The following is a 27,880-nucleotide window of genomic DNA, read 5'->3' as shown; positions in this document are numbered from 1 at the left end:
ATTTTGCTGCCATAATGTGCAAGCCAACTCCTTATTTCATGGAAATAATTATTTGGAAACTTCAAGAGCCTAAATCATGTATTTATCACGATTCCTTCAACAGGCCTCCACGAATTTGATTGAGCCCAAGTTGCTTGAATCAATCCATTATGCGCTTCTTTGAATTTCTTTGCTTGATCTCTTGTAACAGGTTCGACGGGAACTTGAGTAGGATCTGAATATGCCTCATCCCATGTGCTTGTGATAGTTTTATCCTTAATCTCATCATTCCCCTCCTTTTGAAGAGGATTTGTCCTCAAATCATCACCTACATCAAAAGAACTCAAATCAGAAACATTAAAAGTAGCACTTACATTGTACTCACCAGGAAAATCTAGTTTCTAGGCATTGTTATTGATCTGTTCCAAAACTTGGAATGGGCCATCCCCTCGAGGTAATAACTTAGATTTCCTTTGTTCAAGAAATCGTTCCTTGTGCATGTGTAACCACACCTAATCATCGAGTTCAAAAACTAGCTTATGTCGCCCTTTGTTAGCTTGTTTAGCATAGTGCTCAGTTATCCGCTCAATGTTGAATTTCGCCTTCTCATGTATCTGTTTAACAATTTCAACCTTTTTCTTGCCATCTAAGTTAACACGATCAAAAATAGGTAATGGAGTTAAATCCAATGGGGTTAAAGGATTAAAACCATAAACAATTTCAAATGGTGAATACTTAGTAGAAGAATGAACGGAACGATTATAAGCAAACTTAACATGTGGTAAACAATCTTCCCAAGTTTTGATGTTCTTTTTAATAATAGCTCGCAACAGAGTAGATAAAGTTCTATTCACAACTTCTGTTTGACCATCAGTTTGAGGGTGACAATTAGTTGAAAACAACAACTAAGTTCCTAACTTAGCCCATAATGTTTTCCAAAAGTAACTTAAAAACTTAACATCCATATCAGAAACAATTGTCCTGAGCATACCATGCAACCTTACAATCTCCCTAAAGAATAGGTCAGCGATATTATAAGCATCATCTATTTTGTGACATGGAATAAAATGTGCCATATTTGAAAATCTATTTACAACCACAAAAATTGAGTCTTTCCCTTGTTTAGACCTAGGTAAACCTAGTACAAAATCCATCGAAACATCAGTCCAAGGTACACTAGGTATTGGAAAAGGGGTGTATAAGCCATAAGGTTGCACTTTCGATTTGGCTTGCCTATAAGTGACACATTTACTATAAAGTCTTTCAACATCTCGTTTCATATATGGCCAATAGAAGTGTTCCTGCCAAACTGCTAGAGTCTTTACAACTCCAAAATGCCTTATTAACCCTCCTCCATGGGATTCTCTCACTAACAAATCTCTCAAAGAACGGTTAGGCACACATAGTTTATTCTCCTGAAATAAATAGTCATCATGCCTAAAGTATTTACTGACTGTGGTCTTTTTACAAGCTTGGTATTCAACATTAAAATCATGGTCATCAGCATACAATTCCTTAATATGTTCAAAACTAAGTAGTTTAGCATTAAGTGTTGATATTAAGACATACCTGTGGGAAAGCGCATATGCAACAATATTTTTTTACCTTGCTTGTAACAAATGACATATGGAAATGTCTCTATGAATTTTACCCATCGAACATGCCTCTTGTTAAGCTTGTGTTGGCCTTTAAGGTGTTTTAAGGACTTATGATCGGTGTGAATCATGAACTCCTTAGGCTATAGGTAGTGCTGCGACATTTCTAATGCTCGAACCAGCGCATACAACTCCTTATCATAAAGTATGGTAGTTTAAGTTTGCCCCACTCAGGTTTTCACTAACGTAAGCAATTGGTCGTCCCTCCTACATTAGGACTGCACCAATACCAATCCTGAGGCATCGCATTCAATTTCAAATGTTTTATTCAAGTTAGGCAAAGACAATAATAGAGCATTTGTCAGCTTTTTCTTGATCATTTGAAATGCCTCCTCTTGTGCTTCTCCCCACTTGAATCCAACATTTTTTTTATTACTTTAGTAAGTAGTGTGGCTAGTGTGCTAAAGTCTTTCATAAATCATTGGTAGAAACTAGCGAGCACATGAAAGCTTCTCATATTACTTACACTTGTGGGACTCGGCCAGTCTTGGATTGCATATACCTTTTCCTCATCAACTTGTAGACCATGTGCACTGACAATAAATTCTAGAAACACATTTATTTTCTAAGCATGTCTAAAATAAATTTCAAATGTATTACATGATCGTTTATGTTTTTGCTATAAATGAGGATACCATGTGCACTGACAACAACAACAAACTTGTCAATAAAAGATCGCAAGACATGATTCATAAGTCTCATAAAAGTGCTCAGGGCATTAGTTAGACCAAAATGCATGACTAACCATTCATATAAACCATATTTTGTTTTAAAGGCAGTTTTCTATTCATCTTCTTCTTTCATTCTAATATGATGATATCCACTTTTCAAATCAATTTTGGAAAATACACAAGACCCATGTAATTCATCAAGCATATCATCTGACCTAGTAATGAGATGTCGATGCTTTACCGTTGTGTTGTTGATGGCTCGACAATCAACACACATCCTCCGCATCTCATCCTTCTTAGGAACTAATAAAACGGGAACTGCACATGGACTCATGCTTTCTCTCACGTACCTTTTTTTCCATTAATTCATTAACCTACCTTTAAAGTTCTTTGGTCTCCTCCGGGTTCCTCCTATAGGCTGGTCTATTTGGAATAGTTGCACCGGGCACAAAATCAATCTGATGCTTAATCCCTTGGATTGGAAGTAAATCATGTGGTGCTTCCTCAGGAAAGATATCCTCATACTCCTATAAAAGAGAAGTAATAGAACTAGGCAAGGTATGGTCAAATTCGTTAGTGCTTAAAAATGTCTCTTTGTACAAAAGTACAATCATCGACTGATGTAAAAACAATACTTTTTTAATCTCATTGGCTCTCACGTAGAAATTCTTTTGTTTTCCATTTGATTTTCACTCAATGGGCGCATTTTTCTTTGGTTTTTCTCTCACATTTTACTCTGCCTCTTTTTGAATTTCGCTATCTTTTTCTCTCATTTTCTTTTGCTCACTCTCTCTTTGTAAGCTCACTTGGTCTCCATAAACCTACTTTGGTGTCAATGGAACAAGAGTGATGTTGCATTAATTAAATACAAATGAATATTTATTGGTGAAGCCATCATGCTTCACACGTCTGTCGAATTGCCAAGGCCACCCAAGTAATAAGTGTCTAGCCTGCATTGGCACTATATCACAAAGCACCTTATCTTCATACTTTCCAATCCGAAAGTCACTAGTACCTACTTGTTCACTTGCACCTCACCACTATCAACATTAGTACAACTTCCTCCATCAATAATCATACTACATACTTTGTCTTGAACATAGCACCTAGTATGGAAAATGTTTTCCCGTTGCACTGCTTCGTCTTCCTTTACTTGTACACTCAAACCTCTCCTCGCTACTAAAGTCAATTCCCCAGGGGCTATTGTTGTGAAAATTTTAATATACTCGCAAGCGCACGAATCTAAAAATAAAATAGTGGTAACGAGGTCGATCCCACAGGGAATGTTATAAATTGAAAAGTCTAATTTAAATCTAAAATTAATATTAATCCTAACCTAGTTGAGCAAATGGAGTTTTAAAAGAAATTAAACTAATTAAACTAACAAAGCAATTAAAGTAAATGAGATTTCAATAAGAAAAAAATTACCAAGGTTTCAAAATCCATCACTATTCAACTAGTAATTATCTAATTATTAATTAATCCCCAATTTTAGAGTGACAACTCGAAATTAACCTATGTCATCTCATGGATATAACAATTAAGCCCAAATAAAATTAATCTTGTGTAGGTTTTTTTTCTGCTTAATAGTATGATATCTAAGCATCCCATGTAAACATATTGAATAACAAAGAGTTAAAGTTTCCTAAGTACTCTGTGTAAACAATTTAATGAAAGACATAGGATCAAAGATAATCATGTATAAACTTTATAGATCCAAGCATAGATTTAATCGAATAGTAATCCTAACAATCAACAATGCATGACATAATTGATGAAAAGATTTTAATAACATCCAACTAATCATGTGAAATAAAAACCATAATCATCAAAGAATATATATAGGGAATTAATTAAATAAAAAGATAATTATTTCATTGAATAGGGTTTCATTCTTAAACTCAGTATAAGAAAATTAGCTAGACATACTTGAATTGAGAGCAACAAAAGAAATAAAATCAGCCATGGGAAAAGTAAATTGCTGCAGCTCTTCCTTTTCCTCTCTGCCGAAGCATTTGCTTCCTTTTTCTTCCTCTGGCGGTTGCCCTTCTCCAATAGCCAAAAGCTTGCTTTTATATTACTCTTTAAAATGGGCCCTACTGACCTTGTTATTTCTTAAGCCAAAAGGCTTGGCCTTTTAATTTTCTTTGCTCTCACTCACGTGCTCACCAATTAAGCTTGCACTAGGATTCTTTTTTCCACTTATGAAAGCCAAGTGTGGGTCCTTTTAAGTTGCTTTCCATGCATTACAATGCCATGCACGTCCAGCTCACTTGAAAAATTGAAATTCTTTTTTAGTGCAAATTACTCTTGGCTTTACATGCTATAAACTCTTAATTGTGTCACGACTTTGATTGATGCTTTCCCAAACTTGTTATTCTTTATGGACTTTTCATTCTTAATCTCCAATTAATTCCCTATTCAATAAAACAATTCCATTAATTAAAAATAACAAATAAAAATAACTAGCAATTATATAATTAAGGGTAAAATATGTATATAAATTATGCTCATCAGCTATATACTCTTCGCATTTAACGTCCTCTAATGGTGGCATCTCATTTTCTTTTGTTTCATCTTCAGTTACAATCTTACCATTGTCTCACAACACTATAACTCTCTTATTCACACATTCACTTGCGATATGCCTGTTGTCTTGATATTTAAAACAGTTAATGTCACAATTCCTAATAGTAAAAGGCACGGTGTTACCTTGTGAATTGTGCTTGGAGGGCTCAGATCTTAGCTTAGGTGCAATAGATGCTTGTAGCCTCTCATCTCATTTCACACATAGCTCAACTTCCAATGAGTGGAACTCAAGCTTGGGGCTGCACGGGTGTTACCCCTCCTCTTGAGTTGCTGTTCAATCTTGATGGCTTTGTGTACCATCTCATAAATCTTTACATAATGTTGAAACTCAACCTTATCTACTCTATCATCCTCCACATTTGCTCTAATCATGACAATCTCCATTTCATTATAATAATCCTTCACTCTTCGGCTACCATGTGTAAGATTTGTAATTTTTTGTGCAAGTCTCAATAATAGTGGTTAGGTACAAAACGTCTTCTTATTAATGATTTCATTTCATCCCATATCTCAACTGGACATTCTCTATTTCGCCTCCTACTTATAACAAGTTTATCCCACTAAGTAATAACATAGTCAGAAAACTCAATCACAACCAATTTTACCTTTTTTGCCTCTGAATAATTGTGGCAATCAAATATGAACTCATTTTTCTTCTTCCATTCAAGGTATGCTTCTAGGTCGGATTTTCTTTGAAAAGATGGGATCTTCATCATTATGCCACTCAATCCATTATCTCTATTCCTAACTCTCATACCTCGTCCATTTCTCCTATAGCTACCCACTGGGTCATTCCCTTCATGATACTCATCCCTATAATAGTCTTCAATCTCTCCTCTAGCTGGAGATCTTTCTCTTCTACGTGCTTGGGGAACATGTTGTGGCTGCCCTGCACGTGTGTTCTCCACTTGATCCAAACGCTCGTGTATGACCTCTAATTCAGCTCTCATTATCCTTCTTATCAAATGATAGGAACCTCATGTGTTCTCCACTTGGTTGCCCTGCACGTGTGTTCTCCACATGGTTGCGATGCATGTATGTTCTCCACTTGGTGTTTAGGCTTTGATACCAAATGATAGGAACCCCGTCAAGAACTAATGTGCCCCTAATCAATTTAGTCCCCAAGATTGAATCTAAACCAGGAATTGAATGGAACCTCGACCTAATGCTTAATGAAAGCATGAACCTTGGTATGTGAAAATGCCACAATCAGCTATGGATGGTCTGATTGATAAGTCAAGAGTTTGAACGCCATGGAAATCCGATAAGTTCAAAAAGTTTGTAAAGAATCAAAGAGAATTAACTCTCTCACCAATTGCATCAAAACTTATCTTTATTTATTGGATACAAGTACATTATACAGGGTTGGTTACAAGAATTTTTGAAAATAAATCCTAAACCAAAAATCAAATCTGAATCGGAATATAAACAAATAGGAAAAAATCTAAATCAAATCAGATTCCTAATCTAAGCGAATAGAAAAGAATCTAAATCAAATCATAATCATAATCTAAGTAAATAGGAAAGAATCTAAATCAAATCATAATCATAATCTAAGTAAACAAGAAAGAATCTAAATCAAATCAGGATCCTAATTGGCTTAAATGTCTTGCATAAATTAAAATAGAAACTAGACGATTAACATAGATATAACTGATTTGTTTCCTTAATAGCCTCCTCAAGAAACGGGAAAGTATCTGAAAAAAAGGAAAATAATATATTTTTCCGCGATAACGTGCAAGCCAACTCCCTATTTCATGGAAGTGTTTATTTGGAAACTTTAAGGACTTGAATCATGCATTTATCATGTGCGATTCCTTCAATGGGTCTCCACGAATTTGATTGAGCCCTAGTTACTTAAATCAATCTATTAAGTGCTTCTTTGAATTTCTTTGCTTGAACTCTTGTAACGGGTCCGTCGGAACTTGAGTATGTTCTGAATATGCCTCATCCCATGTGCTTATGATAGTTTTATCCTTAATCTCATCAATTTTACTCCCTCCAACTGCTATGGGCATGATAGCTAGATCATAAACATGGCGTGGGGAACAAGTGTAGACAATCTCATAAAAGGTCTTACCACCATGTTATTGCAAGCAAACTTGACTTGAGGCAAGATAGCTTCCCAATTCTATTGCTTGTCACCATAAACACAGCACAACATATTGACCAGAGTGCGATTGACCACCTCCATTTGACCATTTGTTTGCAAATGAAAAGCACTACTAAACTTGCTGATAAACTTCACATCCATGTCAGAAGTAATAGTCTTTAGTATACCATGCAAACTTACCACTTCTTCAGAGAACAAATGTGCAACTAAAGCAGCATCTTCAGTATTCTTACAAGCAATAAAATGCACAATCTTTGAAAACATATTGATCACAACCTATCAATATGTTCCCTTAAAAACTTTGAGGCATATATAACTAATTAGATTTGAACAGATACCCATCTTAAATAAGGAAATCTTTTACATTTTGATGATTAATGCACCAATTTTAAATATGCGCAAAGTCTTCATTCTTAGCGTACAACTCCCTCAAGCATTCAAAACTAGTAACTTCACTGACGAGAATAGTAAAGTTGTTTGCCTACTAAGTGCATCTGCTATCTTATTATGTTGCCCAGATTTATACTTCACAATAAAAGTGAACTTTTACGCATAGCTCACCCATCTTGCATGCATCTTGCTCAGATGTTGTTGGTGTTAAAGTACTTGATTGCTTGATGGTCACTATAAGGTACGAACTCTTTGCAAATCAAGTAATGTTCTTATGACTTCAACACTCTGAGGATTGCATAAAATTCTTAGTCGTAAGTAAACCATTTCTGTCATGTTTTATTTAACTTCTCACTCATATACATAAGTGGTCGTCTCTCTTGAGAAAGAACGGCCCCAATACCATTACCATAAGCATCACATTCAACCTCAAACAACTTGATGAAGTTTGGTAAGGCTAACATAGGAGTAGTAAAAAAATTCTCTTTTAATAAAGGAAAACTCGCACTCCGCAATAAGTGGGGCTATGGTACTAAAACTACAAATAAATATCTTATAAAACATCGTCAACCTATGAAAACTCCTAACTTCACCCACTGTCTTCGGGATAGGCCATTCTTTAATGGCTTGTATCCTCGACTCAATAGCTCCAATCATATCTACATCAGTTATAAAACCAAAAATTCCACATTACTCTACAGAAAGCTACATCTTTAGATTAATGTAAAGTTTATTTTTTTGCAACATCTTTATAATCATTCTCAAATGTTTTAGGTGTGCCACCACATCAATAGAATAAACTAAGATACTGTCAAAATTCACTACAATAAATTTACAGGAAAAAGGCTTAAAACTTGATTCATTTAGTGCATAAAAGTGCTTGACACATTAGACAATTAGAATGGCATAAAAAACCACTAATACAACCCTTCGTTTATTTTAAATGTTGTCTTCCACTCACCATCAGGCCTAATTCTGATATTGTGATATCCATTACGCAAATATATCTTTGAGAAAACTCGAGCATCATTTAGTTGGTCTAATAACTCTTGAAACGTAGAATAGGAAATCGATACTTCACTATAATATGGTTAATTAGCCTACTGTCTGTACATATATGCCAACTCTCATCCTTTTTTGGTACCAACAAAGTTAGTATAGTACATGAACTCATGCTCTCATGAATGAAACATTTCCCTAACAATTCATTAACCTACTCTTGTAAGATCACATGCTTGTGAGGGCTCATACGATAATTGGGCAAGTTAGGTAAACTTGCACTATATCTCATAAAGGTGGCAACCCGTCTAACAACTTTAGTGATCTAATATCAACAAACTCAATTAATAATGGCCGTACTTTTTTCAAAAACAATCTTCACCTTTAATTCTTCTTTTTTCTCTAGCTTCTAGCAATCATCGCAATCATCCTCTTGATGATTTTTAACAACCTTAGTATTCCTCTTTTTGTTCGTTAAAGGCATCAACGAACCTTTTTGTTATTCCACCAAAACTCATACACATTATCCTCTCTTCTATACTGTATCAACATCAAATTGCTAAAGTCTGCCAAATAATAGATGGCACGCATCCATATTCTTTACATCGCACAACACATCACTCTTATAAATCTTCCCAATGGAGAAAAGAACACAACAGACCTTTATTACTTGCATTTCTGTCTTTTTATTTATCATTCGTATTCTGTCAGATACTGGATTTTTTTGGTTAAAAGTCCTATCATGTCAAATAGCACCTTTGAAAATATGTTCTCGCTACTGCCACTATTAATTATAATGTTGCACACCTTGTCATTGATAATGCCACATGTTTTAAAAATCTTATTGCGCTGATTATCCTCTTTAAATTTCAATGTTAATAAAATCTTCTATGTAATATAATTTAGTCTCTCCTTCATTTGCTTCCAACTCTAAAGCTTCTTCGTTATCCCCATTCTCAATGTCATTCAACTCTATCTTGCTGACTTTAGCCTCTACTAAATTCAAATTTTTAAGATGATAGTCACTTGATCGATGGCCTGGCTCCCTACACTTCAAACACTTGTTCAGCATAGGCTTCACTATAAGTGATTGTATCTACTATCTCATCTTATATCTCTTGTTTTAATCTACCAATATATTTCGTAACTATTCAAAATTATGGCTCATCCATATTATTTTTAGTGTGTAGACGATAAAATTCCTTTATGTATTCATCGGCATTGTGATTTCCTTACCTTCAGTTTTGATATTTAAAATATAGTTGCTACTAGTAATCTACTGGCAGGAAATACTCTCTCATCATCCTTTGCATTCTAGGCCACAATTTCATAATTTTTTTTGCAACTTTTCTTTAGTTTTGTATGTATTGCCATCATGCAGAAGCTGCGAAAGCTTAACTCACTTCTCCTGAGGAATCTCTATACACTCGAAAAAATTATCCACTTGTGATATCCAGTCTAAAAATTTTTCAACATGCATCCCACAAAAAAAAATCCAGAATATTAACATTAATCTTGTAATCTGAACTCTTTTTGCGCCCCTATCATCCTCTACATATTCTTCTTCTTTTTAATCGTTTCTTAGCTCCTTACGCACACGTATTTTTTTTCATCACGCAGGGCCTAAATTTTGAGGTACTACTTCACCATTGATGCCTTGAGGTTTTATTTCATGACCGATCGCTTGAGGTATCTCCAAGTAGTTGTAATCTTCAGGTTGTACACCACGATTGACTCTTTGAAGTTCTTCCTCGTGATTAAATTTTTGTTGTTGACCTCTTTTTCTGTTTTTGTTCAAGCAAAACTTAAGACTCATGATTGTCTCACTCTATTGCCACCAATCCTGAGTTATAAGCTTCCTCAATTGCTTTCAAGGTTGCTTCTCTAGCCGCCCGTCTGATAGCCTCCACAGTCCTTGCCTGCATCCCTTTGTTAACATGTATTTGTCTATAATGATGATTTTGATGATAACAAATAAGATTAAGAATGATTAAATTTTTAAAAACTCAAATTATTTTTCATACATTTTAAATAAATCATTATTTTCATATAATAAAGGTTTTATATTCAAAGGTAAAGTGATTTCAGGAAATTGGTTGTTTTTCAAGTTCATGGTCTAATTGAAAAAAATTTGAGAACTTTGAAATAAACAAGTATTGCTTAAAATTCTAGAAATGGACTTGTTTGAAAAGTATCATAAAGTTTTGGGCCATAGTATAAGTACAAAAAGTTTTGGGGTAAAAATATAATTTTAGAAAATAGTTTCATTGTAGTAGTCACTGTAGCAAACAGCTAACTGACAAAAAAAAAAATTGAAGATTAGCCTCTGGACACTAACGGCAAACCGACTTCTTGAAAACGGTAAACCGACATCTTCTTTGCAAGTCACTGGACGATAACGGCAATCCGACATTTCAATAACGGTGATCCGATAATTTGAAATTCTTTCCAATGGTAACTTGCTCAAGTTAAAACGGAAATCCGACTTCTATATAATGCCGATCCGACTTGGAGCAAATTATCTATAACGGCTATTTTTCAGCTCAAACTATAAAAAGGCTCACTTAAACATAAACAATGGTGATTCCAACTACTATCATTGAGCAAACTATTGAGCATACAACTTTCATTGAGCTTTAAATTCTTGTATTCATCTCAATTATTCACATATTAGGATTTCATTTGTAATTAAACACATTGTGTGAGAGAGATTTATTTGTAATCCTTTTTGTAAAATCAAGTTGAGAGGTTGTAAGTGTTGTGATACATTTGGGTTAAGAGATTATTGATAATCTCTTATTGTAAAGGTCTATTAGTATCTTGGAAGTCAATTGTAAGAAGTTGTTGAAGCCTTGGAGGCTTACTTAGTGAAATCTTCAAGCCTGATAAGCTTGAAGGCGTGGACGTAAGCACGGTTGGCGGAACCACATAAAAATCATGTGTTTGCTCTCTCTTACCCTATCTCCTTATTTTTTATTGCACGTTAATTTTTTTTATTTCAAATTTGATTGCCTTGTTTAAATTGCATTTAGTTTCTTAGTTGCTTAAATTTTTTAGAAACTCAATTCACCCTCCCTTTTGGGTTGCCTAATTAGTATTTCATCATTGATCGTCGTCTTCGGGACAATTGCTCCTATGATCGTGTGGTCGTACCATAATGATAAGCGAACTTGCTTTGATACTAATTAACGATGCGAAAATGTTTAAATTTGATGGATAGAAGAAACAAAAGTTTCTAAATAATGAAGTTTATTAAAATGTCTGAAATTAATAAAACTAGGGTTTTGGGCCCCTTTATATAATAATCATAAATATTTTGAATTTACCAAAATAGGTAAATCTAAAAAATTATTTTATAATAAAATTCTCATAATCTGAATAAAAAAATCTAAAACAAATGGTGCCCAAATCTAAGATCTTAAAAAAAGATAAAAATCATAATAGGAATAGAAAATATAAGAAAATATCTTAAAACAAAAAAACGACAATGAAATAAATGTATTTTTACGCTCAAACACTGCCCAAAACTATGCAACAATTCTAGTTTTAATTCGTCTCGTCACAAGCTTCAAAACAATATATAATAGGCCTAAAATAGACACACATAACCTAAGTTATACCTTTCGAAAAGTATCTCATTCGTCCTGCGCATCCATCCTACATCATAACAGCTTGAAGACTTAGGAGGGCCAGCTTAATTCAAAGTCAAGACTAGCTTATTACCTTGCAGGATTTTTAATTGTCAGGGAAAAATTGTTGAAAGATGCTGGGTATAAAGTTTATAAAACTTTAATTATTTCATAAAATTGTTTTATTTTTTATTCATCATCACGTTTGGATTATCCCCGATGGCCAATTTTATTTTCATTTTTGTATAGGTCAAATCAATATTACTAGAAATTGATTATTTCCCACTTTTTTCTCATTTATTGAGGACTATGAAGAATTAGACAAAACTCATAAATGACCTAAAATATATAATGAATATTTAGATATTTTTTCATATCCATACGATATCTTGGAGTACGACATAGTCTCCAAAAATAGCCAAACATTTCACATCTATCACAAGTGCTTTCTTGAATATTATGTTGTGGCAAGTGTTTCGTCCTCATTTTTTTCTTTTGCTATGGTTCTTATAACCACCACGAGGTCGACAATAATTTTTTCAGGACCTCAATCTTAATAATAGCCATGACCACAACCATGACTACATCTACGGGCATGGTTATACCAATTTTCATCATGATCACATAGACAACATTTGCTCCAAGAACTTGTTTTGTACCAATATGATGGGCTTAATAATTCACTATTCTTTTCTACAAAAAGAAGGCATGCAATCAAGTACCGACATGTAGAGGTGGGCGTTCGAGTCTGGGTTAACCAAACCGAACCAATTTCGGATTTTGGTTCGGTTCGGGTCGAACCTAAAACTCGAACAATTTGAAACAGTGAAACCGAACAGATTTTCTATTTGCCCGAACCAAATAGCAAAATTGTTCGGTTTCGTATTAAAAAAATAAAAAAATATATAACTATCCCATGAATCTCGAAATGCCCAAATCTCCCCCACTGCTTGCAAATCCCTAACCTCTCTTAACACTCACAACTCTCCCCAGTCCTCGCCGAGCCACGCCGCGAGACCCTCGCGCACGAGAGGGAAAAAAAATTAAAAAAAGATACATGAAAAAAAAAATTAAACACACTGCTTTGCTCGCAGGACCCTGTTCAGCTGCAATGAAAATCACACCTCAGCTTATACTCGTAAGTTTCTCCAACAATTGATTATGTGCATACTTAATCCCCAAATAAAGTCTTATATCAAAACAATTAAAAGAATTTTGCAAAGACAACTAGGGCAAAATAATTGGAGAAAGACTGTAATGCATCATCGCGAGAAACCTCATCTCCAACTTTACATTGATCAAGAATTTTGGGCAAACCATTGGAATTGGAGACATCTTATCCATTCATAGCCTTTATGATGTCGCCCAAAATGAGTTTGCCATCAGCTCTAAGTTTGGTTGATCTCAGACCCTACAGATAAAGACCGATCAACTTTATTGAGTGAAAGCACGAGAGGGAAAAAAACATACAAAAAGATAAAGGAAAAAAATTAAACACACTGCTTTGCTCCTAGGACCCTGTTCAGCTGCAATGAAGATCACGCCTCTACTTATACCCGTAAGTTTCTCCAACAATTGATTTTGTGCATACTTAATCCCCAAATAAAGTCTAATGATCTTACCAAACTTCACTAGCTAGTTAATAACGCCACTTACCTGCATACATTAAATAAAAAGAATCATTAAAGTTTTTACGCATTAAAATGAAAAATAGAAATTTACTTCACAAGTTTATAATTTGTATGCAAATTTTTATCTGTAAAATGAAAACCAATGTGAAAATAATAATATACAGTATCAATTGGAATAGAACATGCCATTCCACAAAATGCACCACTTCTAGAGATAATAGATCTATTTACTCTAGTCAAACTTCATGAACAATCAAAATCATACTTGCAGGGTGGCTGATTACATGGACTTTCTCACATAATTATTGGTCTTATTCGTGTTTTGGTGCATTAATATGCTAGTAGTGCTATACATTCTAAATTTTTTATCTCAAAAAACTACTTCAAATGATATAACATTCATTAGTTTGTTAGTGAGACAAAATAGTCAATTCACTTAAATCTTATAAAAAATTATCAATCATTCAATAAACGACAGATTATTTTAGGATGAAATTTGAGATAAAAAATTAGGGATATCTAGCATTAGTCTTAATATGCAACATTGCCAAAGTCTTTGTCTTGGTCATAACTAACAAGTTAATTTTGCATATAAAGTTGATTGGTCAAAATAGTGACTATATAAAAATAATTTGTTGTTAGAAGTATTTTGTAGAATAAGTAAATAAAGAATTATTGTTTGAAGTATTTTGTAGAATAAATAACCCCATTAAAAAAAGAATACAAATTTGTGGTTTATTACAAGTTTACAACCACAAGTTCACTTTTGGTGCTCAAGTCTAATTACAACCAGATGTCCACTATAGATAAACTATTGAAATATGAAAAGAAACTTTTTATTTAAAATACAATGGAACTATACATAATTAAAATTCATATCAAAATTATTACAATAATCATATCAATATCAAACTTCAATATATGATCACAATTTTGATTAATTATTTTTACAGTGAATGATAATGTTATGAAAAAAAGTGCAGTACAATATTATTTTTATTATGTTTCAGTTCAATCATCCTAATTTATAAGTAAATTTTATTTCTAAAGGATACTGCAGTACTATTACATGTATAAAACATTTCTTTGACTCTGCCTCATCAGGTTCGACTTCAAGAATAATGGGAATTTCTTACAATTGAGTACCACACAATATCTTTACAATCACCTTATATCAAAACAATTAAAAGAATTTTGCAAAGACAACTAGGGCAAAATAATTGGAGAAAGACAGTAATGCATCATCGCGAGATACCTCATCTCCAACTTTACATTGATCAAGAATTTTGGGCAAACAATTGGCATTGGAGACATCTTATCCATTCATAGCCTTTATGATGTCGCTCAAAATGAGTTTGCCATCAGCTCCAAGTTTGGTTGATCTCAGACCCTACAGATAAACATCAATCAACTTTACTGAGTGAAAGCACGAGATGGAAAAAAACATACAAAAAGATAAAGGAAAAAAAAATAAACACACTGCTTTGCTCGCAGGACCCTGTGTCAGCTGCAATGAAGATCTGGCCTCTATTTGTACCCGTAAGTTTCTCCAACAATTGATTATGTGCATACTTAATCCCCAAATAAAGTTTTATGACCTTACCAAACTTCACTAGTTAGTTAATAACGCCACTTACCTGCATACATTAAAAAAAAAAAGAATCATTAAAGTTTTTATGCATTAAAATGAAAAATAGAAGTTATGTGTGTTCAGACGAGCCCCAAAGGTCTCTCATCTCATATCATTTGTATCACTGTATCTGGAGGGGAAGGGTATTGTCCAATGATTTTGCAAATAACATTTTATACACATGTACATAAACATATAATCACATATGAAATTTCATTTCCTTTTTATTTAACATATCTCAAATCCACTCAATTTTATTATCATGCATTTACTCAAAAACGCTAATAAAATCATTAATCAAACTCATTTTTAATAATAATAAATATCAGCACGTAGATAAAAATCTATTTTCTAGGAAATCATCAAATCGAAGCATCAAATACTTATTATCAAAACATGTTGTACTGCATCATAAAATCAAAATATACTATGAAAATAGGTTTTGGATATTCCACTCACAGTGACGATGTCCAAACTCGGTATCAACAACGTTCGCGGGTCCTCCTAATCAAGTAAACGACATAATTATTATCTGTAACATGAAATACGGTTAAAAATACAAAATAAAGCTCGAAATGAAACTCCCGGATACATAAAATTTTAAAATTACCCTTATATCAAAAAATTACCAAAATGCCCCTAACATCAAAATTTACCGAATTTCTGTCGGAACCATAATTTATCGAATTATCCTCAAAATCCTAAATTACCTAATTGCTCTTAATTCAAATCACAAAATTAACCACAAGTTCTGCATACACGGAATTACCCTTAGATTGGAAATTACTAAAATGCCCTCAACAACATAAATTAGGGAATTACGCCTGAAATCTTAAATTACCTCACTGTCCTAGTCTGGAATTACCAAATCATCCACTAATTTCAAAAATTACGAATTAATTCCTAGAGTTTGCAAAATTACCGAATTGCCCATGCCGGTCAACGGTGACGGGAAGTTTACTACCAATTAAACTCTCCAACTACCGGACAACTAGAAGATCTCTTACACATTCAATATGGCTGATCTATTTAAATATCATTTAGATGATGAGGCGTTGTATGAGTCAAACTCGATGGCGAGTTCTTTTCCAAGTGAGAGGGACTAATGTATGATGGGTGTGTGGGATGAGAAGGGTACTTTCCAAAGGGCGTAATTTAGGCTACATGTATCCGTTTTGAGTGTATAATATATCGTTTTAAAGTTTGCGAGAAGACAAATCAACCTTATAAAGCTTATGCCATTTTGGGCCTTACTTGAGCCTAGAAATTTGTTTCTTTCCTTGTCATTTTTCGTTTTTAAGATATTCTTCCATTTTTTCTTATTTCTTCTAAAAGTTTTATCTTTTTTTTTTCCTAAATAACATATTTGAGCACTGTTTGTTTTGGATTTTTTATTCAGATTAGGAGAATTTTATTATAGTTAAAGTTATTATATAAAAAGATCTAAAACTCTAGTTTTGTTAATTTAAAATTTTTTCAATTAGCTTCATTATTTAGGAAATTTTTTCCTTCTATCAATCAACTTTAAATGTCTCCGCATTGTCATGTTATCCTCTACACGTTCAAAAACAATTTACATTAATTGGACATACAATAGTCTTAATTGGAAGGAAGATAGATGAGATTTCCTTGCAAACACGTACAATAATATCGAAAGGGAAATAACCATTAATTAGAGGGGTCATGGGTATAATAATTAACGATTCCATATTTCCATCCCGTCTTGCCTTTAATTTAATTGGCCTAATTTTCAATTGTTATTTGTATGGTGAGGAGGCAAGGGGGGACACTAGGCAGTAGGGGTGGGCAAAATAACCAATCCGACCCGATTCGATCCGAAACAATTAGGTTCAAATCGGATCGGATTGACCATAATATCCGATCGAATCAAATATTGCCAACCCGATCGGATCGTGATTGGATCGGGTGAAATCTGATCCAATTCGATAACCTGAATGGGTTGGCTTAAAGAAGAAAGTGAACAACCCACACTGATACAGCACACATGCATCCAACAACAAGCAGTCAAGCACTAGTGACGTCGCAGAGCACAGACCACACACTACATAGCCTCACACACCACACACGTATACGGCACACATCACAGAGATGGAGGCACAAAACGAGTAGAGATAGAGGCACATAACTAGTAGACCACACACTCAGCGCACCCAGTCGTACCCAGCAGCCTCATTCCCCTCCCTCACGCCTCACTACCTCCCCCTCAAACCTCAACAAGAGACCACACAGCGCACTCCAGCCTCTGCTCCCCTCCTTCACGCCTCATGGGTCACTACCCCACCCTCAAGTCAACACTCAACACAAGTAGAAACACACACACACACAAAGCTGCAACCAACACACGCTCGCCACAATCACCGCCGACGCCAACCGCCAGCTGATCTACTGCTCTGTGAGGACCGTGACCAAATCTGCTGCTACCGCCTACTGATTGTTGTCTCCGCACCTCCACACACTTCATTACCAAGTTTCTCCTCTAAGTTCCATACAAAATCCAGCAAACGGCTACCCAATTTTTGTTTCGAGTTTGGATTTTTGAGTTTAGTTCAAATACAAATAATTGTAATGTGTAATATATTATATAACGTATGTTAACGTTGATTAGGAATTGGTTTTGTTTAATTCTCCATATTCCACTATAAGTGAGGAGAGGAGAGGAAAAGAAAAGAAAAAAAAAAGGCAGCATTTGATTTCTAGTAACACCACACCTACATAATAACGAAAATAAATTGGGCCATCGGGGTGATGAATAAAAATTGAAAAAAAATTGTGAAAATGTTGGATTATTGGCACCTCTTCATTAATCTTATAAAACCCCTATTATATACAATTATATTTAAGGACATATTATTAGAATTAACCCCATTTATATTTTCTCTTTCTCATTGTATGGTTTTTTTTTTTCTTCTTTTCAATTTCAAATATAATTTGTTCCAAAGCAGCTCAAAGTCTCGATTTTTTTTCTTTTGAAACTAAATAATCCAAAGTTTTTGTTTTATACACAAAAATAACTAAAGTTTTAATAACCTTTTATCTAATATCTTTCAATTGGACAAGAATCTCAATAAATAATTGTTATGTAAGATAAATGAAAGAAAAAGCACAAAATAAATTTTAATAATTAACTTAGTGGTCAATAAAAACTAAACTCAGCGTTAAATCCTAATCTCTTTCAACCCTTTTTTTTTTTCACCTCACTATCAAGAATCCTGCAGGGTAATAGCCTAGTCTTGACTTTGAATTAACGCTGGCCCTCTCGAGTCTTCAAGTTGTTATCCTGTACACATTCAAAAACGATTGACATTAATTGGACCCACGGAAGTCTTAACTGGACATTAATTGGAAGAAAGATAGAGGAGGTTTCCTTGAAAAATACGTCCAATAATTTTGAAAGGGATAGAGCCGTTTGTTTGGTATAATAATCCACCATTTCATAACTTAATAATTTTGAAAGGGAAAGAGCCGTTTGTTTGGCATAATAATCCACCATTTCATAACTTAATAATTTTGAAAGGGAAAGAGCCGTTTGTTTGGCATAATAATCCACCATTTCATAACTTAATAAGAACGCTTTTATTCAGGGAAGACATATGTTTAAGAGACACCTAATTCTATAACTTAATACAAACGCTTTCCGGGCTATGTAATAGTATTTTATTGTTTCTAAGGACATCGTGAAAGATTAATTTTAGGATAAGACACACCTAATGGCTAATTTTATCTATCAATACATTTTAGTGAAATGAAACGACAAATTAGATCTCTTAAATCTTTAAATTGTTTTTGTTCATTAATTTAAAATGAAGCTTCTTTTTTCCATATATCATCCCCTCATTTTCAGTAGTAACACTTTGGAGTCGGGCTTTAGCAGGTAAGCAAAAAAATTTCTTAGCTATATATTAAATTACTAAATTACCCTTACATATTATTTAATTTCAATTTGATCCTCCTCATTTTTAAACTTAAACTCAAATTGATTTTTCCATAAAACAAACTCTAAACATTGTTCTTATTAGCATGATTCCAACATCGACAGTTCTCATCGATGCAATTCCAACATCGGTAATTCTCATTGACACGATTCTGACACTAGTCATTTTCATACAAATATGTTCTTCTATCTTTGTTTTTAAAATATCTAAGAAATGTGCATTTTCCTTTACCCGTTGTTCATTTTTTGAATTTTCCTTTACTTTGTTACATGTAATTTTTCATTTTCTTCCTTTTTGTTCAGAATGTACTGGAGCTTTTGCTTAGAATAAATTAATAGGTGATTGGTCACGTGTGATTTATTTGCTTTGAAGTCACTATTTTTATTGCATTTTTAATTTTTTTTAGTTGCTTTTTATAGACATGCACAATCCTTGTTTGATGAAATTTCCCTAATAAAAATCATTAAAGGCAGCAACAAACAAGTAACCAATTCCTATATATTCCAACAATACATGTTTTTGAACAAATCATTTCAGCTTCTCATAAATTTTAAAGGATTCACTTAAAGGTAACTACAAAAAATTAAACTATTGAGAAAAATTATTTTAATTTCTTCGAAACAGGGTATGTAATTAGAGGAAACCCCAGGTTTATTAAACTAACAACTCATTTTGAAACAGGATATGTAATGTAAGACATAATTCATCCGTGTTGCTAGACATAATTCATCCTTAATTAATGTTATTTGTTTTAAAAAGAAAATTGGGTATTGCTCTTAATTAATCTCTTTCCTATATTGTTGTTTGATGACGAAATATTATTCTATTTTCTAGGTTTAAGTGTACGCAATTATGTCTAATAGCTCAACTAGTAAGGCGACTTGGAACTCCCAGACTTCAAATGTATTTTGTGAGTTATGTATTAAGGCAGTGGATGCCGAACATCGTCCTAGGACTCATGTGACTTCCGAAGGATATGAAAATTTAATTAAGGAATCCACTAAAGAAACTGGATTGGATTACAATAGAATTCAGATGAAAAAAAAAATGGGATTCTATTAGAACTAATTGGAAACTGTGGAAGAATTTGATTAGCTAGGAAGCTAGTCGAGGGTGGAATCATAGGTTATGGATCGTTGCAGTGGCGAAGCTAGCAATATTTTTTGGGGTGGGCTAGATTTTTTTTTTAATTCAATTTTACTTCTAAAAAAATTTATTCTATACAAATGAAATTATTAAAATACACTAGACAAGCAAAAAACTAATAATAAAACTGTAAAGGTACAATGTAAATCAAAAACACTATCAAAGAAGTTTTGTCTTGTGATTCTTCAAAAAAGAAAACTCATGTATTATCGTATCTGAATTGATATTGTCTGCGACAATAATATATTAGAGAATTATTAATTATTTTATCAAAAAATTTGACAAAAGTATAAGCTAATAACTAATTCAAAGACAATATGATTATGCGGGTGCGGTAGAGGTTGGCTGTCACTCATAAAACAACAAGTTAATGACTTGAACAGTTGAGTCTTGGGGAATTTAGATTTTGGATAATTGGATCAATTAGTTAGGGAAGGTGAGTTTTTCGATTTAGAGAAAATAGATATTGACAATAATTATTCGTTATATTTTATATTTTACTATAAGTTTTTTTAAAATAAATTTATAGTTAACTATTTTTTTTTCAAGAAACTAACCCAGGCTACAGCCCGGGTTAGCCCCCTCATAGCTTTGCCCCTGGATAGTTGATGCAAGTGAAGACTGGTGGGAAAAGAAAATAAAGGAAAATTTGCAATTGAGTAGATTTCGAAAAAATGTTATTGATCCAAACTTAGAGAAAAACCTAAATTTAATGTTCAAACACAGTGGTTATGAGTGAGCATGTTTGGCTTCCCTCATTTGGTTTTCCTTTAGAGAGTAATGAGGCATCTAAATCTCTTAGTGTTTAGAGTACTGCTAACTCTAATGGGTACTTTTGGGGTTTGAAATAACACGTGGAAGATTTTACGAAATATGCCAAGCTATACATTCAAGAAGCGAGTGTTATTACTACCATGGCCTTACATAATTACATAAGAAGATATTCACAAAATCATGATCATTTTGATGAAACAATGGATGAACCAAATCATAGTAATAGCGAACATATAAGCGAGATTGCGTCTCCTAAAGAAAGTTATAATACAACTGATAACATAGCTCAAAATATAATAATCTTGAGAGATGGCATTGTTGCAAGTTTAATGGAGGCATGACAATGGAAATGTTTATAAGAATTTTGTGATTAGTTACATTTTAATATTATAATTTATTAGTATTAAAAATTGTTTAATTATCAAGCGATAAAAATGTTATTTTGTGATTATATTATAATTTATTTTTGTGTTTATCCACTATATTAGGAATTATTAATTATGTCTTAATTATATTTAATTTTGTATATTTTTGTGTGTTTGTTAGGTAAAATATTAATTTCACATAGTTCGAGGCTCCAAACAGATAAACGGATGTCAAATATGGATTCTGGAGGTTTGAAAACCTTAAGATGAGTCCACATCGGCTTAAAATTGAGCTTTTGTAAAAAAAAGTTGACGTTTTCGGTTGACCGAGCACTGATTGTATGATACAGTGAGCTTACAATATATATGAGTGCATGGCATAACTTGCAATTTTAACTAAATCTCAACCGTTCATGATTCAATGGCCACGATTGTGCCACCTGGCAATGGTTGGTGAAGTAAGTTGTAGGATTCGAACATTTGTATTCGGGTCAATCCGATCCACCCATTAACCCGCCAAATCTCAACCGTTCTTTGACCGAATCGGACGTTTCACATGATGCTATGTGTGATGTTTACTTTTGAAGTTTGAGCAGCTGTTGGATCTTTGATCTAATGGTTGTGAAGAGCGCATGCATAAAGCTTATGATGGACTGCAAGACACTGGATCATGAATTTATTTTTCTATAAATAGAGCCTCATTTTTTATGTTTTTTATCATCTCTCGTCTTCTCAATTTCTCTCAATCTCCCTGTAATCTTGTTTTTCAGGTGTGTTTTTAATATTTTGCTTAATTATTTTTATAAATAAATTTAGTTTTATTTTTAATTTTAGTTTTTTATTCATTTTAATTATGTTTAATTTAATTTTAGTAATTACTTTTATTTCAATTATCTTAACTAAATAATAATAGTTAGGGTAAGGTGAAACTCTTAGGAAATAAATATGATTTAATCAAAATTTATTTTTAATTTTATAAATTAAATTATTTTCTATTTAATTTTATACATATTTTATATTTTGAAATTTTGATTTATTGTAGACAAACAAGGGAGTTTGGCACAATAAATTCTTAATATCTTAATATAAGGTATGATAAAATGGTATTTTGATTTATTGTGGAAAAATTAAATTTTGGCACATTAAATACTTAATCCATAATAAAATTAATAGGAAAATAATAATAATTTACATAATTAATCTTTTGGGTAATAAATCTAAAAAAATAGAAAAAGAATTTATTAAATTTTATTTACTACTAAGAGTGGATCCATAACCCTAACTAATTCAATTTCATAATTTGATTTAAATTAAATTGTTTATATTTAAATTTTATTTCCATTTTTAGATAAAATAAAATAAACAAATTTTTTTATACTTGCGGGTTAAAAATCACTTTTAAGTTGTGTAGATAATGTTATGTTGTATGATCTTTATTAGACATATTTGGTATAATTTATTTCTTCAATCAATGTGTAAAATTAGAATTTATTTATTTTCAAATTTTAAATTATTTTGTTTTAAAAAATATTTATTACAACTTGTGAAGAAAAATAACTTTGATTAATTAAATATTAATTTGATTTGTCAAAGTAATAAACATAATCATAAGATGATAATTCAAAGTATGAAAAATAATTTGACTAATTAATAATTAAAAATAATGTTATTTAAAATTAATTATTACAAATATTCATCAACTTTCACTATACAACTATTAAAATTTACCAAACACCATTAGCTTCTACTCTACAACTATTAAAATTTGCTAAACACTAGCAGCTTTTATCCCACAACTATGACTTTTACTCCACGGCATCTGCATCTTAATGCTGCGTTTACTTGTTAGTAATTGGAATGGGCTGGAATCGGAATGAAGAATAAGAATTAGAATAAATTGTTTAGTTGACCTACATGAATCAGAATAAGGATGGGCTAGAATCCCACTGATGTGTTTATTTTATCTTGGAATTGGAATCAGAATGAGTTAGATTATAACAAATTACTAAAAAGTACTTAATGAATTATTGTCATAATTATTATTTTATAGTGATTATTTATTCAAAAATTATTATTATTATTAATTATTGTCAAGAATATATTAATATATTAATTAATTGTAAATTTTTTAACTAATTATAATAATTATATTAACTATTATTATAAAAATATATTAATTATTGTAATTATTTATTCAAAACTATAATTATTAATATATCATTGTTAATAATATACTAACATATTAATTAATAGTAATAGTTATATAAATTAATTAATAATATATATGAATTAATTAAAATAATTATATTAGTAATTATTATAATAGTATACTAATTAATTAATTATAATAAAAGTATATTAATTATTGTGATTATTTATCAAAAATTAAAATTATTAATAATTATAGTTAATAATATATTAATTATTGTGATTATTTATTAAATACTAAAATTATTAATAATTATTGTTAACAATATATTAATTTATTAATTAATTATAATAATATATTAATTAATTATAAATGAGGACAATATGAACATTTTTAATTTTGGGGGAGGGTAAAACAGTCAATCCCAAAAATGGGAGACTCATTCCCACCTCCCCCTAGGAATGAGTCTCCCATTGCTCATTCCCAAATTGTGGTGGGTCTCACGATTCTGATTCTAATTCCTAAATCTATTTTACAAGGTAAACGTTGTTAATAATTCCGATTCGCTAATTCGGGAAGTAAACTTAACATAAAAGTTATAGTACTTCACTTCCAAACACAACCTATATATTGTCAGCAAAATCAATCAAGGCAAAGGTGCTATTAGCAATACAATGGCACGAAGTGATGGTTCACCAATGGTACTCGAAACACACAGAACGGGGTTACAATGTAAGCGTATGAATTAGGAACGAACTGGATTCATTGTATGTGTCACATAAGTTCCACGTAGGATGTCATGTCAGCATCTCCTGTTCCACTTGTATGCAGATTCAGATGCTGAGATGCCTCACTCTGTCAGCTTCAAAGTTCTGTTTCTTCAAGCACAGGGCCCCTAAATATTGGTAGCATTAGAAGCTTGGTTCTTAGATATTTAAATATGTTTGCCACAGATGCTTTGTTGGAATCTACCTTATAAATTTATTTCTCCGCTTACAAACCGAACATCAAACTCTGTATATTTTATTCTAGAGATGAAAAATTTTAACCATAAGAGAAGCATAATGCAAAAATCCACATTTATGAAATGAAATACTTAGATTTTAAAGGAAAATTCTTCCCTTTAATCACCACTTGTTTGAAAGCAAAGGATTAGCATCTACAGAAAAAGCAACAGCATTTAAAATGCTCCAGTTGAAGATGAACCAGTTTCAAAATTGCCACCCACAAGATGAATGTCTTCACACTTTTGAGCTCTAATCCCCCCTAATTCAAATGTTACTTCTTTCATAGTAGGTCTCTTCCTCCCATTCAAGTTCAAGCATCTTTTTGCAAGCATAGCAACGGTAATAATCTCTTCTTCCTTGGCTTCCTTAAGAACTTGAGCATCAAGCACATCAAACAAACGGTTCTCTTTCATTGCTCGGAGAAAATACCCTGCTAAACTTTTATTTTCTTCCGCGTCGGTTGAAAGGATAGGTTTTTGTCCAGTTAAAAGCTCAACAAGGACAACTCCAAAACTATAAACATCACTTTTCTCTGTAAATTGACTTGACCCAAAGTACTCTGGATCTAGATATCCAAAAGTTCCTTGTACTCGTGTGGTCAAGTGAGTTTGATCAATCGTGACAGATCTAGAAGCCCCAAAGTCCGAAACTTTTGCTCGAAATTTATCATCCAAAAGTATATTTGCAGACTTGATGTCTCGATGATAAATTGGAATAGAAGTAGTTGAATGCAAATAGGATAGAGCACTTGAAACTTCTACAGCAATGCGTAAACGCATTTCCCATGTGATTGAGAACTCCTCAGTTTGCTCATGTATATATTGATAGAGAGTTCCATTTGGAATAAATTCATACACCAAAAGAGGAACCTCTGTCTCCAAGCAGCACCCGAACAATTTAACAACATTTCTGTGGTTAATTTGAGTTAAAATTACCACCTCATTGATGAATTGCTCAATATTACTCTCATCCACTAATTTGGATTTTTTCACAGCCGCAATTCTTCCATCTGTCAACATTCCCTTGTACACTGTACCTTGGCCTCCTTGACCAAGGATTCGATTGGTATTGAAGTTGTCAGTAGCCATTTCCAATTCCATTGAAGTAAACAATTTTGTTTTCTCGGTATTACCTTCATTTGATGACGATTGTTGTTGCAATAATAAACCACCATTTCTTTTAAAGAACTTCTGTTTGAGCTTGATTTCTCTTCTTCTTTTAATGAACTTGCACAACCACCATATTCCGATTAGTAGGAACAACATTCCAAGCCCACTATTGCAACCTGCAACGCTCCAGGACAAGAATATTTAATACGCGTTCGGCGATTTATGGCAAGGAACTGTTTAGTCTGTTAAGAGTAGGAGATCATAAATGTATATGCTATTGCAAATTTCAGGTGCAGAACGTTTTTGCGTTTGTGAGCCCATATATATACGGTAATTAAAATCAGTTAATTCTGTCGACAAAATTTGCAAATTCCAATACATACCTATAATAATGAATTTGACATGAGAATTTTTGTGCATAATTTGAAGAAGTTCATATGAACTTGTCCTACGATTTTGGGCGCAGATACTTGAGTTGGGATCTGAAAAGTAACCTTTGGGACATCCTGAGGAGTAATTGTAGGGGCTTGTGATATTATAGAACAAGAAACCTAAACAAACCCAAAAGATGAAATAGAATATCAAAATAAATTATGGCTATATATAAATCTTTCCATTTTTACATATGCGAATTCTGGAACTTTCACTAATTTTGTGTTGGATACGTAGTTGGTTCAAGGAAATGCAGTATACACTTCATATATGAAATTAATTTAATTAGTATTCGAAATTGTACCTGAGCAATATCCATGGTGGTGTCGGTCAAAGCTTGTTTCCCTAAAGCAAAGGCAAAGGTAGCCTGAGCTTAATTGTATTAAACATCTATTGTCCTTGTTACAAGTAGTTTTCGAATTATATTCTTCATAACAATATCCTTTATACTCAAGCCACTCCAACAGTGCAGGAACTTGTTCATGATCTTTCAAAACGTGAGGATTCTTCAGGTACCCTGAGGTGATCCAATAATCTTCAACAATGGAAACAGAATGACATTCCTGAGGAATACTTTTAGAATAAAAATTAGATATTTGTGCATTGAAAACCTCAGTAATATTTTGAGGAAAGGCGCATAGGAAATCGTAGCAACCAGGGTTAAGAGCAGGATCACAAGTGATAATCGAAAGGCACCCACCAAAAACGGATGAATCATTCTGTCGCTTAATAATCGTAGAATAGTTGTTGCAACCTATGGCAGTGAATCTATTGCGCGACCGGGAAAATGTAAAAGGGCTACCTGATAGACTGACCCCTTTATCACTGCTTGTCAGGTTACTGATCTTCAAAGAAATTACAGGAATGTATACCCTAATCATGTATACATAAAAAGAAGTAGATGAATCATAAACAGTATAAACATGACTGTCCAATACTTGCAGGTTGTTAATGCTCGCAAGAAAAGCTTTTGGGGAGCCAGAGGAGTAATCGCAGAATACTTCAAAACTCTTATCAAAGTAGCAACCGTCTCCGATTCCGAAGGGGTAAATGATAGTGACATTCCCACAATCATATTGGCATAAATCTTTTGATGCTTTGATTGGCCATACTAGCAAAATCATCAATTGCAGCAACACCAGATAATGATGAACAACCATTCTCAATATTTTTACTCGGAAGAATGAAGATTTAACGGAGCAATTGCATGCGTTGATCTTTAATTAAATTCCTTCTAGCTTCCTTTTAGCTTTTATCCCAATACAATGAAAGTCCTGCAAGTCAACTTGACTTTTAATTAACCCTGGCCCTCTCAAGTCTACAAGTTGTTCTCTCCTCCGTGTATATATATATATATATATTTTTTTGGCTGTGGTGATGGGAAATTGGCGACGTGGCAGCTACAAGTAGCAGCGTGGAGTTCCGGTTGGTTCGAGACTGCAGTGGTTGGAAAAACGGAGTTGAAAAATAGATTTGAAAGTTTAGATGTTTGAAAATGTGGTGGCTGTGTAATTCAGGCACGTTGATGGATCAAAACTAGTGTTTGAATTTCAGCTGGTGGCAGAAAGGGTCTTAGCAGAGAGAAAGAGTTTTTGATTTACCTCTTACGATAGTTATCTCTGTATATCTTTTTTAACCAATAATGATTGTGACCCACCA

The 27,880-nt window shown here is 32.8% G+C and overlaps 2 protein-coding genes across 9 annotated transcripts in view; both read right to left on the bottom strand.

The window, feature by feature from the left end:
• Positions 1-27,548, bottom strand: part of LOC102629084 (wall-associated receptor kinase-like 8) — a 70,284-nt gene extending 42,736 nt beyond the window's left edge. Inside the window, exons 1-3 of one of the 3 annotated variants that reach the window (XM_052438911.1) lie at positions 26,526-27,548; positions 26,173-26,340; positions 24,357-25,965 (exon numbers count right to left, since the gene is read on the bottom strand). In XM_052438911.1, the coding sequence (XP_052294871.1) occupies positions 24,854-25,965; positions 26,173-26,340; positions 26,526-27,381 (2,136 nt within the window). In that variant the 5' untranslated portion in view covers positions 27,382-27,548 and the 3' untranslated portion in view covers positions 24,357-24,853. Of the gene's footprint in view, positions 1-24,356; positions 25,966-26,172; positions 26,341-26,525 lie in introns of those variants that run through there. The other 2 variants (XM_052438910.1, XM_052438912.1) reach the window with 2 other exon arrangements.
• Positions 1-27,880, bottom strand: part of LOC102611359 (wall-associated receptor kinase-like 2) — a 155,030-nt gene that overhangs the window by 34,799 nt on the left and 92,351 nt on the right. The window lies entirely within an intron of this gene.

This window comes from Citrus sinensis, chromosome 3, assembly GCF_022201045.2.
Source record: "Citrus sinensis cultivar Valencia sweet orange chromosome 3, DVS_A1.0, whole genome shotgun sequence".
NCBI classification, from domain to species: Eukaryota; Viridiplantae; Streptophyta; class Magnoliopsida; order Sapindales; family Rutaceae; genus Citrus; species Citrus sinensis.
This window is presented reverse-complemented; position numbering and strand designations above follow the sequence as displayed.